A 17252-nucleotide genomic window follows, 5' to 3' on the forward strand; every position below is an offset into this window, starting at 1 on the left:
TTTAATGAGGCGAGTAGATATCTAGTGGCTTACAAAGAGCGTTTTTAAGCCTTGTTTTGATAATAGGATCTCAGAGTTAAGAGCAATTCAAGTATTCTGTTTAACATAGTTGTTTAGTAATTGTTTTGTTAGCGATAGCAAATCTTTTGCATGTTGTTTTTACAGTAGCAAACGCATGTACGGTTGACGACCAAAGTCCATTACACAATCAGATAAGTAGCTGACATGACTACAGAAAATAATAAAGACAATTACAAAAAAAAACTGAAATGCAGCTTTACCTACATTGAAATACAGCTTTTACATTTCTTATTTATTCGAGTGTTCGGTGTTTTGTAATTTTGTGTTAATGGACTTTAGTTGAAAGTACAGTCAACTTCAGGTCAGTGGTAACAGTTTTATAGGAAAATCGTACTTATTACTATTGAGTTACGGTGCATGACAGTTACCACTGATGTGCGGTCTACCGTACATGCACGGAATGCGCCCAGAACTGTCATGATTTCATCAAAAAATCTGTTTACTCGTAAAGGCTATTGTGTCTTGAATCAATGTTTAGACGAAGACATTTATATCAATCATATTTTGTTAGTTATAAAATATTGCTGTCTTTATATACTCAAATCATTAATAAGTACCTATAGTTCATTAGGTAATAGAAAATGTTGAAGTTTAATAATTTTAGCTGTCAAAGAAATTGAATAAAACCAACAAATAAATAAATACTGTTTTAATAATTTAAATCTTTTTATTAACTGAAATAAATCTTAAAAAATAATTGTTTAACACTGAAATTCACTTAAGTGTACAATACTATATATATTTAGGTATAAATAATTACTTAAAGCAAAGGAAAAAAAACATATGTTTTAAAAAATAAAACTAGAATTTAAACAACAATGATTCACTTCAATGAAAGATTTAAATTTTTAAAACAGTTCAAATTAAATTGTCAATATCTAAATTATTCAAACATTATCAATAAGTGAGATTTTATTATTACATTTAAATAAATGCATGTTCAACATAACATGTTAAAATCATACGATTTTCATAGAAAATTAAAATAGCAACTCTGTCGTGTTTATTTAAAAAAAAAAAGTCATATTACATGAATTTACCATTGTAAAATACCATTTATATTTACTAAAATTCTAACACGAGTTATTACAATTCAATATTAAACAAAAATCAAGCACTTTGTTTTTTACAAACTTTTTACGAAAAAATATTTCGTCATTTTTACGATTACCAACTTTATTTTGAGATTACGATTTTATTTGACGATTACGTGTTCGCATGATTACAATAACCCGTGTTAAACTTAGTTTCACAAAATTCTGTTATTTTCCATTATGTATTTTGTACAACTTCAGTCATAGAAATAATTTTGCACAGGCGAAATATTTATTGACTACATACTTATTTACCAAGCGAGCTTTATTTAATGGCATGCAATAGAGAGCTTTATTTACTCAGCTAGGTAAAAACAATATATTCGAGGTAATAGAACATTATTTCATTTTGAATTTTCTTATAAAAATTAAATATTTCGCCTGTGAAAACATTTTGCCACTGAGTTTAATAAATTAACAATTCAAATTATCCATTAAAAGAAAAATTCTGTTTAAACACTGAGATCATTTTGACTGTTAATTATTTATTTCATTAGTATTTAATTTAAAAACAATAGGTCGCCATGTTTTTTTCAAAATGACCATAATATTAATTCATTGCTGCAATAAAAAAGTAAAAAAAGAAGCAGAAAAAAATATTACACTTATTATTTATTTAATATTCAGAATATCGATACTTTTTACAAATTCGCGATGATATTAACTATCATAACTAATTAATACTAAATAAGGCATAAAAATATTTATGTTGGACTAAAAACGATTTATTAAGTTGCGTACAAAGTTAGCTCATATTATCAATAATTATTATTATTTAGATAAAATACGTCTTTTACATCTAAGGCTATAATACAAAAATGTGTGTGAATGTTGTGTCTAGATCACTATACAACATTTGAAAAAAAAAATCTTTGCTATCGATGCTAAAAATGTCACCTGTAAAATTATAACATTTCAGCCCTTCGAACTTCGAATTCAGTTTGGGGTGATCCCAAAATCGAAAAACCCCACAAAAAATATTTTCAATCATATTGCAAAGACAGTTTCTTGTATATTATTGAGTTTAATAGAAACTTAAAACTCAGTCCATCCCATTATAAAACGTGGTCTTGAAAATTACCAGCTTTAGTTCTAGGTTTAAACTACCTGAACTAAGTTAATGGACTAAACCTAGCACTAATTCCGCTACTGCATAAAACTACGTTTTATAATAAGGTGGGCATAGTCTTGTTGGTGAGATCTATCTCCTTCACTCTATTATTTAACAGGAATGCTGCTCAAATATTTTTGCTGAATAAGAACCTTATTTTTGGGAAGTTGGTTACTAATATTTGAATACCTACGTGTATTATTAAGTTTTTTCTTGTAAAACCCAACACAACATTCACCAACTAAATGCGTTCACACAAACAAACATAAAATACATTATATTTTACATAATTTACATGTCAGTCGTAATAAAAATATGAATATCCGTAATCTTATATCAAGCGACACTATTTACATCTAATTATTATATATGTAGTAGTGACTTTACGTATAGATAATGTTACTTATTTATTATTATTTTATTGTTGGTTTAGAAGTTATGAACTGGATTTTTGAATTGACAATTTGAATCCATTTTGCACCCAAAGAACCCTATGTTCTTTCGCCGGCCCTGAGCAGCTGTTTACCGAATTTCACTAAAATCAGTTAAGTATTTTTGGCGTGAGAGCGCGACAAACAAACAGACATGCTGAGTTACAGGAATAAAGTCGTGGTTCACTGGCATTTGCGGTATTGCCCCCCCAAAATTAACAAATATTTTAATACGTCTAATTTTCTCTTGCATTACCTATTCTTATTCAACATAGCTGCCAACAGATGAGCAAATCGAAAATTTTAAACCGAAGTGGTTTTCTAAACTAAAAAGGATATTAAGTATAACTTCTAAACCAACAATAAATTGTGATGATACGCATATATTACATCGTTGTTTTCAAACATTCAACACTGACCAACGCATTACAAAAACTATTATAAAAAAATTACTACGACAAAATATGTTTTTTTAACGTGAAAAACTTGTCTTTTATCTTGTGGTTATTTTGTAGGATGATGTCAATAATTTTTCAATTTATCTGCTAAAGGAAATAATTAAGTGTATGAAGATTTTCTTCCCCATTTCGACTAAAAATATTTTGCATTTGATTCAGTTATTGCAGGTATAACAGTATTTCATTTTTATTAATTAAATAATTAATAAATATATTAGTGTATAAATGATAATATTTATATTTCATTTTGATCGACATCACCCTCCAAAACGCCGCATTTTAATATAATCTTGCAAGCATTCAATTTGCTAGCTAAAACATTAAATTGAGAAAATAAATATCATATAAATTACAAGTCATCGATATTTTATCGACAACGCGACAACACTAGGACTAATATCGATTTAACTGGTGTGTTTTGCCAAGTTGTTATTTATAATTTTACTCCAGATTTGGTTCTCAAATGATGGCTGTACAATTTGGCGAAATAAATGCCTTAATACCTTATATCTCAGGTCTTTTGCTCTCTAGAATATACCTAATTGGATGTTTGTAAGCTGCCAAAACATAAATATTTAGAAAAGTAAAGTGTGGCCTTTATGGCAAAAAAATGGGATAAAAAGTAATTTAACATTTTTTAATCTAAAGCTGCCTACCCCACCATTTACATAGAAAAGAAATAGTGAATTTCAATAAGTTGCCAAATAATACATTAATTTCAGGTATTTAAAATAATATTTTCATTCTTCATTATTTTTTTATACTTCCTTTTTATCATCCACACATTTCGAACAAGCTGCTTTTTTTAAATAAATAATTTCATCAACATATTGGCAAAACACATCAGCATTTATAAGCCCTTAAAAATAAAATTACGAAATATAAATTAGAAAATGCAATGATCTCTAAATCTAAGAACCCGGTCCGAAATTTCGAAGCATTATGATTAGGATATGTGGAGAGAAGATGGCATTTTAATTAAACATATACTAGTGCCGAAGTATGTTGTAGAGTTTGAGTTAACTGATAGGCTGTACAGTAAACAATTTTATTCATAAAATCTCTATTGCACAGCCAAAAGAGCTAAGTTAAGACGCATAAATACCTCACACGCACTGTAAATTATTTTAATATGTTTGCCTAAAAAAGTTTAGTGAAAAGTTGCTAAGATATTTATGTATTTTACGATTACCAACCCTTTTTACGATTACCAACTTAGGTGTACGATTACATAAACGTGAAAACAAGTGAGTTCATAAGAAAATATTTTTAAATAGTAAGATAAAAGAATCTGAAATAGTCACATAATTTGACGTGATAAAACTAAATCTACTTACATATTTAACAGAAATTCTGTCATAACCAATTTTTATTTTTAATATGGACGTTATGTTAACCAGTGCAATAATTATTTGTGATACCCAAAAATCTTCTCTCCACATATCCAAATCATAATATTTTTAACAGTTAATTTCCAATACAAACTGCAACTAGCTTCCTAAACGTGGAACGTTCAAAAGTGATACAAATTAGAGTATTTTGGCAACTTTCATATATGGAAGTGTGGTTAGGTACTTAAGACTACTATGTTTTTTAATTAGTATCATTTTATACAAAAAACAACTTTGTCGATGATTTTTGTAGCGTGGCTTTTGTAGTGATACAAATTTTGTTAAACAATAGTGTTGGGGAATTTTTTATCGATATTGTATTTTGATTTATAATGTTAGTTTATCGATATATTTCAGCAGTCTTTATTTATTTTGTTTAAGCACGAGAACACGTTTGCTTAAGATACTACAGTCATATTTATCAAGTTTATAATATTTATAAAATCGATTTTTAGTATCGATAAAAATCCGATTTATCTGAATCGATATTTTTTTAACAAAATTTGTGTCGCTACATATAAAAATGGCTAGATCACGCGTGTTTGTCCAACTGGGCATTAAGTCATACAAACGATAGAATAACTGAGTATTATTTATATAATGTTACACTTTGAGCAATGCACTACTAGTGTCCTATGTACAAAGTTCAATACATACATTGTCTATATACATCGGTGTCCGTATCTGTAACAAGGAAATAATAAAAGTGTTATTTTAACGAAAAATATGAATCTAATTTAAGCTACTCCTATATAAAACCTTCCAAGATTGTACCTATGGGTCGACTTGCCAGCATATCAGAACCAGTCCACTTAAATGGAAAATCTGCCACTCGACACAATTCCTCAATTAAGTAACATGGTACGCTTTGGTAAAGCTGGTTATATTTTTTTGGCTACAAGCTAGACAAAAAAAATGACATTAGTGATCGGGTGGGCACATAGCAGGCTCTATAGGTAGCGTCAGGGTTTGCCGGAGTAGATTTCTGCGCAATTTAATTATCCGTAAGCGATGCGGCTCACTTAGGCACAGACTACGCAGCAGCTCCCACATACTTAGGGCATTGCGTGGCCAGTGGGACTGACTAATGCTTGTTTGATGGGTGGGAGGTTGGATCACAGGGACTCAAAGTCAAACATTTATTCGCGTTTGTGACGCATCAAACACAAAACAGAACCAGCAAATATACATAAAAAACATGGTAATAAAAAAATGGGGGGAAAATATGCGTCACAATCACGCGAAATGGTCCTCGCTCAACATATTATACAGCAGCCCTATGCAAGACAGAGTCGCGGCGCTGATTTTCACCGATGTGGACGCGAATGGACTGGCGTCTTTGCTCATTTCTATTATGTTCTTTTATTGTATGTGTAACTACTAAAGTTTGTTGTATTTACTAGCACTGTTAGATAAATCAGTTATTATTATTATTCTTTATTGTACACAAATCATTTAAAAGACACACAAAGCCGGGTTTAACCCAGAACTGGGTTCTCTAACAGCAAACCTTAGAGAGATGCGATAGGGAAGAGAAAATTAAAAGATAAGTTATGATTTTACAATATATGTTACCTGTGCGGCTCGGTCAGTGATGGCGCGGACGTTTAGCCTGCACCGCCTGATGCGGCGCGTGGTGGCCCAGCGTCACCAGCGCCGACGCCACCGCCAGCCCGCCCAGCGGCGGCGCCCGCCCCGTGCCGCCTGTCGGTAGCCGGACCAGCAGGGAGAGGACTGCGGCCCGCCCGGAGCGGCAGGGTTCTAGTGCTACGGGGGCTGGTACTCCTGAACCTGAAATGAAAAGTAAGGTCCACTTAAGATTCATGTTGTATACAAATTCGAAATGAGCGCCATCTTTTCGACACATGATTTTCGCAATTATTCGTTAGAAGTTCTTTTTATTTAGTTTTTTTTTCGATGGGATCGTTAAGATATTTCCATCAATGGAAACTCGAGCAAATACTTAATGTTACCTTCGTGGGTCGGACCGGGGTTTTGTAACATATTTTATGGACACTTATTCGTCGTATGAACAATGCTATTACGGCAAGCATTTGAATCAGGCATTCTCAAAAAAAAAATACTGTGTAATTCTTTAGTGGCAACACCATTGAAAAGTATATCTAAAAGAATATATTTCAATAACATTTTTTTGGCGAATGTGCCCACATTCGCAAATATTATTGATATGTGACAAAAGTACAGTCTCAATATGATAGTAAATACACAAATGTGTACAAACAAGTACGAACCTGCCCCACCCTTCTCAAGCTCGACGCACACTTGGCTGAAGGGCCGCGACGCCATCTGCTCCATCTCCACGAACAGTCGCTGTCGTCTTCTGTACATGTCGTATTTCTGAACGGAATATATACAAATGTGTACAAACTAGTACGAACCTGCCCCACCCTTCTCAAGCTCGACGCAGACTTGGCTGAAGGGCCGCGACGCCATCTGCTCCATCTCGACGAACAGTCGCTGTCGTCTTCTGTACATGTCGTATTTCTGAACGGAATATATACAAATGTGTACAAACTAGTACGAACCTGCCCCACCCTTCTCAAGCTCGACGCAGACTTGGCTGAAGGGCCGCGACGCCATCTGCTCCATCTCGACGAACAGTCGCTGTCGTCTTCTGTACATGTCGTATTTCTGAAAGAATAAGAATAGGTTTTACTGACAATACTCTAGGAATTAGATTTAAACGATATCAGCCTTACTACAAAACCTTGAATACTTGTCTAAAAAAGTGTTTGAAAGTACGACGGTATATGTTTTATAGTTAACACTTATTTATTTTACTAATTTCCGTTAAGGAACACATTCAAATATGAGAGGTTTTCATTATGTAGATGCAAAGGAATAAAATGACTGTCGATCAGTTATAGTCTACATTATTAATAACACCTCATTAATTATCACACCACATTCAGTAAAGTTCACTACCAGTCTTAACAAGGAGTACTGGGGTAACTGGGTTGAGGAAGTCAGAAAGGCAGTCGCTCCTTGTAAAACACTGCCCAAGTAGCATTTTGTTCCATTTAAGAGTACACATTTAGTTCCAATGTGAACTTAAAGCATTACTACAGTTCACTCGTGATGTATAAGCTGCATTATTGTAATTAATTACACCTATGCCTGTCTAAGGGACTTACAGGAGTGTAGAGTAATACTTTTATACGGTTATGGGTGTTATAATACTCTAACAACTATCCTTTAGTCAGCTTTCTGACTAAGAGCATTATAGTAGGGTAGAGATACGGCAACCGCTGTTTAACGGCCTACTTGTTCGATGTTATAGAGCTAGCATTTTAATAAAACACTTCTGGTCATTTATAAAGCCAAAGGCTGTTATGTCTACTTGTCTGAGACTGATATACAGCCAGTAGCTGTATTAGGACTTGTTTGTGATACTTAAAATAACCTTTTTTTTACTACCTGTACAGAGGTGTTTAAATGATTCACATGTGGACTGTAAGCTGTTAGAAGGGCTATATAACAGTTCACATAGCCGTATTTCATTTCCACCATTTTGTTCTACGTAACCTAAAATATTTACCAAATAAATCTACAAGATTAATGCAGATTTATCACAAAATACGCAGATTGAGCGAATGAGTTTTGGTTTCATGTTAAAATTAATTACCGTAGTATAATTATAATGCCAATAAAATATAAAAAACTGAAGATGCAAATTTTCCTCTCAGCCAGTTTTAAATATTTCAAAATGAATAAAGCGTTTTTACAGAGGCGCGTGAAAATTTTAATTGTCAATATGTATACATTTCACGATAAAGTTGCATTCCCATGGCATTAACATGATATAGTATATAAAACAGGTACTACTGCGTGTTATATTATAATAATAATCCGCCGGAGTTAGTTTGCCCCGAATCCATGCACTCCTTTTAAAATTGACAAACTAATATATTAAAATGTGGAAATAATTTAGGACACAAGTGAATTTAAGGTAGCTTACTGGAGTACTTTTGTCCGATTTTAACTGTGAAGGCTGTGTATTTAGCCACTTATTACTCTTTATTACACTCATGCACGTTGAATGGTTCACACTGCGTTCCATATAGTGCCTTAAGTCAGCCTTAAGTCCGATGTTACTACTTAAACTGCTATTATAATGCTATTATACTTCTAATGTACAGCCATAGTGAACTTAAGGCTGTCTAATTTGTGCCCAAACTGGTTCAATAAAAGCATTATAGCAAGCTATACAGCTCATGTACAGCTGACATACACAGCTTGTAGAGTACATGTGAACGACTAGACATCTTATATAGAACCCCAAATGCTACTTGGGTGGTACTTGGTACGCTGAATCCGGTTAGAGTGGAAGCCGACCCCAACATAGTTGGGAAAAGGCTCGGGAGATAATGATACTAGATAAGGGTGCTTACATAAAGAAACAGGTTTCCGGTACAGACAAATCTGTACGGGTAGGTACTGATCAGTGCAGGTATAATATTCTAATGAAACAGGTAAACAGGTAACCTGTTTCTTTATAAGTGAGTCAATAGGATTGTATTGAAATATTATACCTGCACTGATCGGTACCTACCCGTACAGGTTTGTCTGTACCGGCAACCTGTTTCTTTATGTAAGCACCCTTATAAGATAAGATATATGAACATATAATTTAAAAAACCCACTAACCTGCTTAATCTTCCACAAAGCGGCCGCCACGAGCAACAAAAGTAGAAAACACGAAGAGAAAGTGATGAAGAATTGTTGTAAATTCAACTTCGGGTATTGAGAGAAAGATATCTGGATCCACAATGGCGGCCGGAAGTCGTAGACGTAGACGAAAAACGTCGTAAGTGTCACGTTGTCTTCGACACCGAAAGCGTGGTCGGACTTTGCGAACCTGACGAACCAAAATAGGGACATATAATCAGCTTATATTTAGTGTTAGTGTTTTATAAGTATATTGTATTAAAAAAAAATTGTATGTACTAAACTTTCGAGTGAAAAAAAAGAAAAAAAAAGTGAAAACCTTATAATTAGAGCATGTGAAAAATATCATGTAATTCCTGCGAAAAAAAACAAATGATCGATATTATTAGTTTAGTAAACCATGTTGAAATTGGTTCATTTATTTTGGAACTTTGTTGGCACATACTTAAGTTTAAATAAACATAATCATTTTGAAGATAATGTCGCACAATGTGTTTATTACAGGATGTCTAATTTCCATTAGAATTAAAACTATAGGTTTGTAATAAATCTGTTTTTTAAGTGACAAATAAAATTGAACTATCACATACATATAATTCTAACCTTTAAGCACCATCGAGGTACAATTAGTTAACCCCAAGTTCAGCGACAACATAAACGTCTTTAACAGAACTATTTACTGTGTTTTTTTTTTTAAAGAAAAGTCGTTTATGTTGACGATGAACTAAATTAAAAATCTTACTTTTTATGGCAGAAAGATGCCGTCTTCTTTATGATGAACCACAGTTTTTGTCACCATCCGGCTACAGGAAGCAGTTATAAACAGCCGGCGAAAGGTAATAATAATTATAAAACACTTACTTATATCTAAAGTTGGTACAATTGACGTCGCTAAACAGCGTCCTCTCGGCGACGTCGCTGCGAGTCCGCACGGTGAGGTTCATGCGCGCATGCGCGGAGCACGTGATGCTGAAGTCCGCGTCCACGTCCGGCTTCACCGGCGCGTTGCGGAAGTTTATGGCCGAAAGTCTTCTTTATAATGAATAAAACCTACCTTATGTCACCTACTTTAACTAGAGATGAGATCAAAAATGTTGATCACCAATTTTGGTGTACCTAATAAAGAATAGCTAACTATCTAACAACAGTTTTTGTCACCATCCGGCTACGGGAAGCAGCTATAGGTATCTGGACGCAAGTGAAACCACGGGCGGAAGCTAGTAAGTCTTCTTTATGATGGAAAAAGCAGTTTTTGTCACCATCCGGCTATGAAAAACAGTTATAAACCACGGGCAGAAGCTAATAATAATTAAATAACACTTACTTATATCTAAAGTTGGTACAATTGACGTCGCTAAACAGCGTCCTCTCGGCGACGTCGCTGCGAGTCCGCACGGTGAGGTTCATGCGCGCATGCGCGGAGCACGTGATGCTGAAGTCCGCGTCCACGTCCGGCTTCACCGGCGCGTTGCGGAAGTTTATGGCCGAAAGTCTTCTTTATAATGAACCAATACCTACCATAGGTCACTTACTTTAACTAGATATGAGATCAAAAATGGTAAAATTGCTGTACCTAATAACCTAACGAACAGTTTTTGTCACCATCCGGCTACAGGAAGCAGCTATAGGTATCTGGATGCAGGTGAAACCACGGGCGGAAGCTAATAATAATTTAATAAAACTTACTTATATCTAAAGTTGGTACAGTGAACGTCGCTAAGGTGATGAAGTATATGACAGAATCTTCTTTATGATGAGTAAGTTTTCATCATCATCCGGTTTCGGGGTGCGGGTGAAAGGTAATAATAATTAAAAAAACACTTACTTATATCTAAAGTTGGTACAATTGACGTCGCTAAACAGCGTCCTCTCGGCGACGTCGCTGCGAGTCCGCACGGTGAGGTTCATGCGCGCATGCGCGGAGCACGTGATGCTGAAGTCCGCGTCCACGTCCGGCTTCACCGGCGCGTTGCGGAAGTTTATGGCCGAGAGTCTACTTTATAATGAATAATACCTACCTTATGTCACTTACTTTAACTAGATATGAGATCAAAAATGTAAAATTTTTGTACCTAATAACCTAACGAACAGTTTTTGTCACCATCCGGCTACGGGAAGCAGTTATCTCCGGGCACGGGTGAAGCCGCGGGCGGAAGCTAGTATTGATTAAATAAAACTTACTTATATCTAAAATTAGTGCGATTAACGTCGCTAAGAAGGTGAAGTATATGACAAAATCTTCTTTATGATGAGTAAGTTTTTATCACCATCCGGTTTCGGGACGCTGGTGAAAGGTAATAATAATTATAAAACACTTACTTATATCTAAAATTAGTACAATTGACGTCGCTAAACAGCGTCCTCTCGGCGACGTCGCTGCGAGTCCGCACGGTGAGGTTCATGCGCGCATGCGCGGAGCACGTGATGCTGAAGTCCGCGTCCACGTCCGGCTTCACCGGCGCGTTGCGGAAGTTTATGGCCGAAAGTCGGTCTTTATCATGAACAATACCTACCTACCTTATGTCACCTAAATACTTTAACTGTGTCGATATAAGATCAAACATGTAAAATTGGTGTACCTAAAAAAGAATATCCTGTGTCTAAAAACAGTTTTTGTCACCATCCGGCTTCACCGGGGCATTTCGGAATTCGGCAGAATGATGCTGTTTTCTCTATGATGAACAGAAGTTTTTGTCACCATCCGACTATCTGTAGGAAGCAGTTATCTCGGCGGAAGCTAATAATAATTAAAAAACACTTACTTATATCTAAAGTTGGTACAATTGACGTCGCTAAACAGCGTCCTCTCGGCGACGTCGCTGCGAGTCCGCACGGTGAGGTTCATGCGCGCATGCGCGGAGCACGTGATGCTGAAGTCCGCGTCCACGTCCGGCTTCACCGGCGCGTTGCGGAAGTTTATGGCAGAAAGATGACGGTCTTCCTTTTTTGATAGGTTGAAGGTGAATTGGTAGTCTACTGCTAAATCATCTGGGGAGAAAATGGGGGATTTAATTATTTATTCATTTCAATCACTTACGTTACAGATATAATAATCTGATGCACTTAGTGAGGCTATTAACTACTAAAAATATAATTTAAAAAAAACACAACCTTTCTTGGCAATCAGGTGACAAAAATTACATAAGATTAAACTAAATTATAAAAAATAGGACACATTAACTATAGTATGTAACTACTATTGCTTAATCTAGCAGAATATAGTTAGTGATTCATAAAAGGAGTAAATAAAAGGCGTGCATAATAAGGGAGTACATAAAAAGGGTACCTACATAAGAGGAGTAAATAGGAGAGTTCATGCGAAAGTACATAAGACAGTACATAAGAAGAGTATATGTATAAGAGAGTTCGAAAGTTCCCAGCAAAAACACAGGAAATAGTGACAGGTGGACATTTTTTTGATGTCCAAAAAGTACTGATTTATAAGCCTAATACATACAATTAAATAAACATTTTTAAATTTTAATTTGAGTCTATTACTTTAGCGAGCAATATAATACACAATACTCACAATAACAAGCCCCCTTATTATATATATCGGCGTGATAATGGTTGGTGTTGTCGCATTTGTCGCATCGGTCGCCCGCCAGTCCTTTAGTACTGCAGTAACAGCGGCCCGTGTCGGGGGCGCAGGCTACCGCTTGCGCGTTGCATTCACATGCTGGAAGAGAGGGGGATTATGTTAGATGGTTGAAGATAGTGGTAGTTTTGAGCTGAGAATGATCTTTATCCGTGATTTGACACACTCCGATCTTATCGGTATACCTAAGTGCCGAGCTCCAGGTATATCCATCATCTCCTGAGCCTTTTCCCAACTATGTTGGGGTCGGCTTCCAGTCTTACCGGATTCAGATGAGTACCAGTGCTTTACAAGGAGTGACTGCATATCTGACCTCATCAACCCAGTTACCCGGGCAACCTGATACCCCTTGGTTAGACTGGTGTCAGACCTACCCGTAACGACAGTCAAGGATGTTCAATGACAGCCGGGACCTACAGTTTAACTGATACTTACGTTGACACACTCCCCCATTGAGCGGGTTCCCCCAGTGTCCGGCAGCACACACGTCGCAGTGCTCGCCCACCGTGCGGCCGGCGCACGGCTGCAGCATCGCATACCGAGTGATACTTACGTTGACACACTCCCCCATTGAGCGGGTTCCCCAGTGTCCGGCAGCACACGTCGCAGTGCTCGCCCACCGTGCGGCCGGCGCACGGCTGCAGCATCGCATACCGAGTGATACTTACGTTGACACACTCCCCCATTGAGCGGGTTCCCCCAGTGTCCGGCAGCACACACGTCGCAGTGCTCGCCCACCGTGCGGCCGGCGCACGGCTGCAGCATCGCATACCGAGTGATACTTACGTTGACACACTCCCCCATTGAGCGGGTTCCCCAGTGTCCGGCAGCACACGTCGCAGTGCTCGCCCACCGTGCGGCCGGCGCACGGCTGCAGCATCGCATACCGAGTGATACTTACGTTGACACACTCCCCATTGAGCGGGTTCCCCAGTGTCCGGCAGCACACGTCGCAGTGCTCGCCCACCGTGCGGCCGGCGCACGGCTGCAGCATCGCATACCGAGTGATACTTACGTTGACACACTCCCCCATTGAGCGGGTTCCCCCAGTGTCCGGCAGCACACACGTCGCAGTGCTCGCCCACCGTGCGGCCGGCGCACGGCTGCAGCATCGCATACCGAGTGATACTTACGTTGACACACTCCCCCATTGAGCGGGTTCCCCAGTGTCCGGCAGCACACGTCGCAGTGCTCGCCCACCGTGCGGCCGGCGCACGGCTGCAGCATCGCATACCGAGTGATACTTACGTTGACACACTCCCCCATTGAGCGGGTTCCCCCAGTGTCCGGCAGCACACACGTCGCAGTGCTCGCCCACCGTGCGGCCGGCGCACGGCTGCAGCATCGCATACCGAGTGATACTTACGTTGACACACTCCCCCATTGAGCGGGTTCCCCCAGTGTCCGGCAGCACACGTCGCAGTGCTCGCCCACCGTGCGGCCGGCGCACGGCTGCAGCATCGCATACCGAGTGATACTTACGTTGACACACTCCCCATTGAGCGGGTTCCCCAGTGTCCGGCAGCACACGTCGCAGTGCTCGCCCACCGTGCGGCCGGCGCACGGCTGCAGCATCGCATACCGAGTGATACTTACGTTGACACACTCCCCATTGAGCGGGTTCCCCAGTGTCCGGCAGCACACGTCGCAGTGCTCGCCCACCGTGCGGCCGGCGCACGGCTGCAGCATCGCATACCGAGTGATACTTACGTTGACACACTCCCCCATTGAGCGGGTTCCCCCAGTGTCCGGCAGCACACACGTCGCAGTGCTCGCCCACCGTGCGGCCGGCGCACGGCTGCATACAACGCGCTGCAGCATCACATACCGAGTGTCCATTGCACTGGCATGCCGGACATGCTGTGAAGTGCCACCTAGAAACAAAACTCATGTTAAGTCAGGTGTCTGCGGGTTGTTCGAAAGAGTTACCGCGGCCCTGGTACATAAAAGGCCTACGACGGAACACGACGGTTTTTAGTCAGTAAGAGTCTGACACTCCCTCACCGCTGCTAATCCACAGCGGGAGAGGTCATTTGATGATTTTTGACGTCGTTAAAAAAAAATCTGGTGCATGCTATAAGACAGTGGGACAAACGAAACACAACTGACCGATGTTGAGCACAGACTCTAGGCGCATGCGGTCTCCTAGCCCCACCAGGGAGGCACAGGCCCCTGCCGCCGCCGGCGCCGTCGTCGCACCAGCCGCAGGCGGGCTCGGCGCGGCACGCGGCGCACGACACGTGCGCGCCGCAGCCGCGCGCCGCGCCGCACGTGCCCGCGGCGCCGCCGCCGCCGGAGGTAGACCACGCGCGGCAGCCGCCGAGGGGGAAGGAGGCGCCGTATGCGTTCTGTGATGGTGAGAAAGTTTTTTTGTATTGTATTATAGAATTTGTAACACAGATTTGAGTAACATATATAGTTATTTATTTGTAACAAAAGACTAAGTATGCTACAGCTTCCACTAGAAGAGGAAGCCGTTCCTTAACCTCGCGGCCAATTGAGGCTAATCCTTACTAATATTATAAATCGGAAAGTGAGTTTGTTTGTTTGTTTGTTCCGCTTTCACGCCGTAACTACTGAACCGATTGCTTTGAAATTTTGCAGACGTAAAGTTAGAAGTCCGGATTAAATAATAGGGTACTTTTTATCCCGAAAAAATAGATATTCCCGAGTTAAAACAAAAATATTGTTTGCTTGATGGATGGATTGTAGATGGCGCTGTGTGTCGTTTAAAACAAGGTAATATATTGCAAACGAATATAAACATGTAAATTTAGAAGCTAAATGATACGATAATGAATCCCCGAAAATGAGGAATTCCCAAGGGATGATGTACAATTTGTTTAATCGTCTAAACTGTTTTTTTTTACATGTACTTTCATAGTGCCTCATATCCTGTGGAGTTTTTAAATTCTTTGGAATTATCTGGGGTGCCTTCTCATAAATTAAAACTAAAACTAGGTGTTCCGGTGATGCTCATGCGTAATCTCGATGCCCCTAGACTGTGTAATGGTACCAGGCTGCGTGTCACTCAGCTTGGGCGGAACATTATTATAGCCACTATTTTAACTGGCGCAGCAAAGGGTGAAAGTGTACTCATTCCTCGGATTCCGATTATTCCAACAGACCTCCCATTTCAATTTAAAAGACTACAATTTCCTATAAGGGTTTCATTTGCAATGACCATTAATAAAGCACAAGGCCAAACTCTAAGGGTTGCTGGAGTACACTTAGAAAAACATTGTTTTTCGCATGGTCAGCTCTATGTAGCGTGTTCCCAGGTTTCCAGTGCCCAAAATCTGCATGTTTTTGCTCCACAAGGGAAAACGTATAATACAGTGTACCATTCAGTTTTGGTTTAACAACTAATCGTATCCAGCGTTACATCGCGCTTCTTAGATTTTTCCGTGGGAATGAGAAGTTTTCTTATAGTTGTGATTTATACCGCAATATAACCGAATTCCACGCGGGCGAAGCCGCGGGCGGAAAGCTAGTTTAATATAACGCCTTAATTGCACAAAGGTTATTGCTGTTAAAATCTTGCCGATAGAGTATGGTTTTTTTTTCACTGTCAGTCTGCAAATTATTATTTTTTATCCTCTCAAGATGAAATATATGTATATATTTTTTTAGATTAGATTATTTAATATGTAATCAAAGTACAAAACATAAAGATGCACTAGCAGGTCTGGGTATGGAGATATGCCCTTTTAAAGTACAAAACACGCTCCGCACATTTTTTGGACTATTTTTTAAGGACAACAAAGTTTTCTAGTAATTTTAACTAAAGCATCATATAGTACAGTCAACTTCAGATCAGTGGTAATAGTTTTATAGGAAAATCGTACTTATTACTATTGCATTAAGGTGCATGACAGTTACCACTGATGTAGTGATAGTAGTATTAACACAAGTACATAATATAACATACCTTATCCACACATCGTCCGGCGGAGGCACACCAGATGCACTCCTCGGCGGTGCAGTTGGCACACGTCTGGAACGTGGAGCACGGCGCGCTGCACGGACCCGCCGCTGCTACGCTTCTGTACGATAAATATAGCTTTATATTATGTTTATCTTTATTTTATATTATGTCTTTATATAGCTTTATATATTATTTTTTATTTAGGACTAGCGAGCCGCCCCGGTTTCGCTCGGGATAGTAGTATTTCCCCACTATTTAATGCATATTATATTATTATACATATATACCTTCCTCTTTAATCACTCTATCTATTTAAAAAACCCCATGAAAATTGGTTGCGTAGTTTTGAAGATTTAAGCGTACAAAAGGGATATAGGGACAGAAAAAGCGACTTTGTTTTATACTGTGTAGTGATATACTAGCGTTAAGTCCAGCATATATTACATCCTACTAATATTATAAACGCGAAAG

General features: G+C 38.6%; 1 protein-coding gene across 1 annotated transcript in view; it reads right to left on the reverse strand.

The window, feature by feature from the left end:
• Positions 1–1095: 1095 nt before the first annotated feature.
• LOC110379278 (attractin) overlaps positions 1096–17252 on the reverse strand; it is a 32174-nt gene continuing 16017 nt past the window's right edge. The window contains exons 18-27 of the mRNA XM_064040114.1: positions 16785–16899; positions 14963–15201; positions 14564–14727; positions 12785–12934; positions 12018–12243; positions 11835–11849; positions 9235–9445; positions 7113–7218; positions 6142–6357; positions 1096–5250 (exon numbers count right to left, since the gene is read on the reverse strand). Of these exons, the coding sequence (XP_063896184.1) occupies positions 6155–6357; positions 7113–7218; positions 9235–9445; positions 11835–11849; positions 12018–12243; positions 12785–12934; positions 14564–14727; positions 14963–15201; positions 16785–16899 (1429 nt within the window). The 3' untranslated portion in view covers positions 1096–5250; positions 6142–6154. The remainder of the gene's footprint in view (positions 5251–6141; positions 6358–7112; positions 7219–9234; positions 9446–11834; positions 11850–12017; positions 12244–12784; positions 12935–14563; positions 14728–14962; positions 15202–16784; positions 16900–17252) is intronic.

The sequence above is a fragment of the Helicoverpa armigera genome, chromosome 21 (assembly GCF_030705265.1).
Source record: "Helicoverpa armigera isolate CAAS_96S chromosome 21, ASM3070526v1, whole genome shotgun sequence".
Lineage (NCBI taxonomy): Eukaryota > Metazoa > Arthropoda > Insecta > Lepidoptera > Noctuidae > Helicoverpa > Helicoverpa armigera.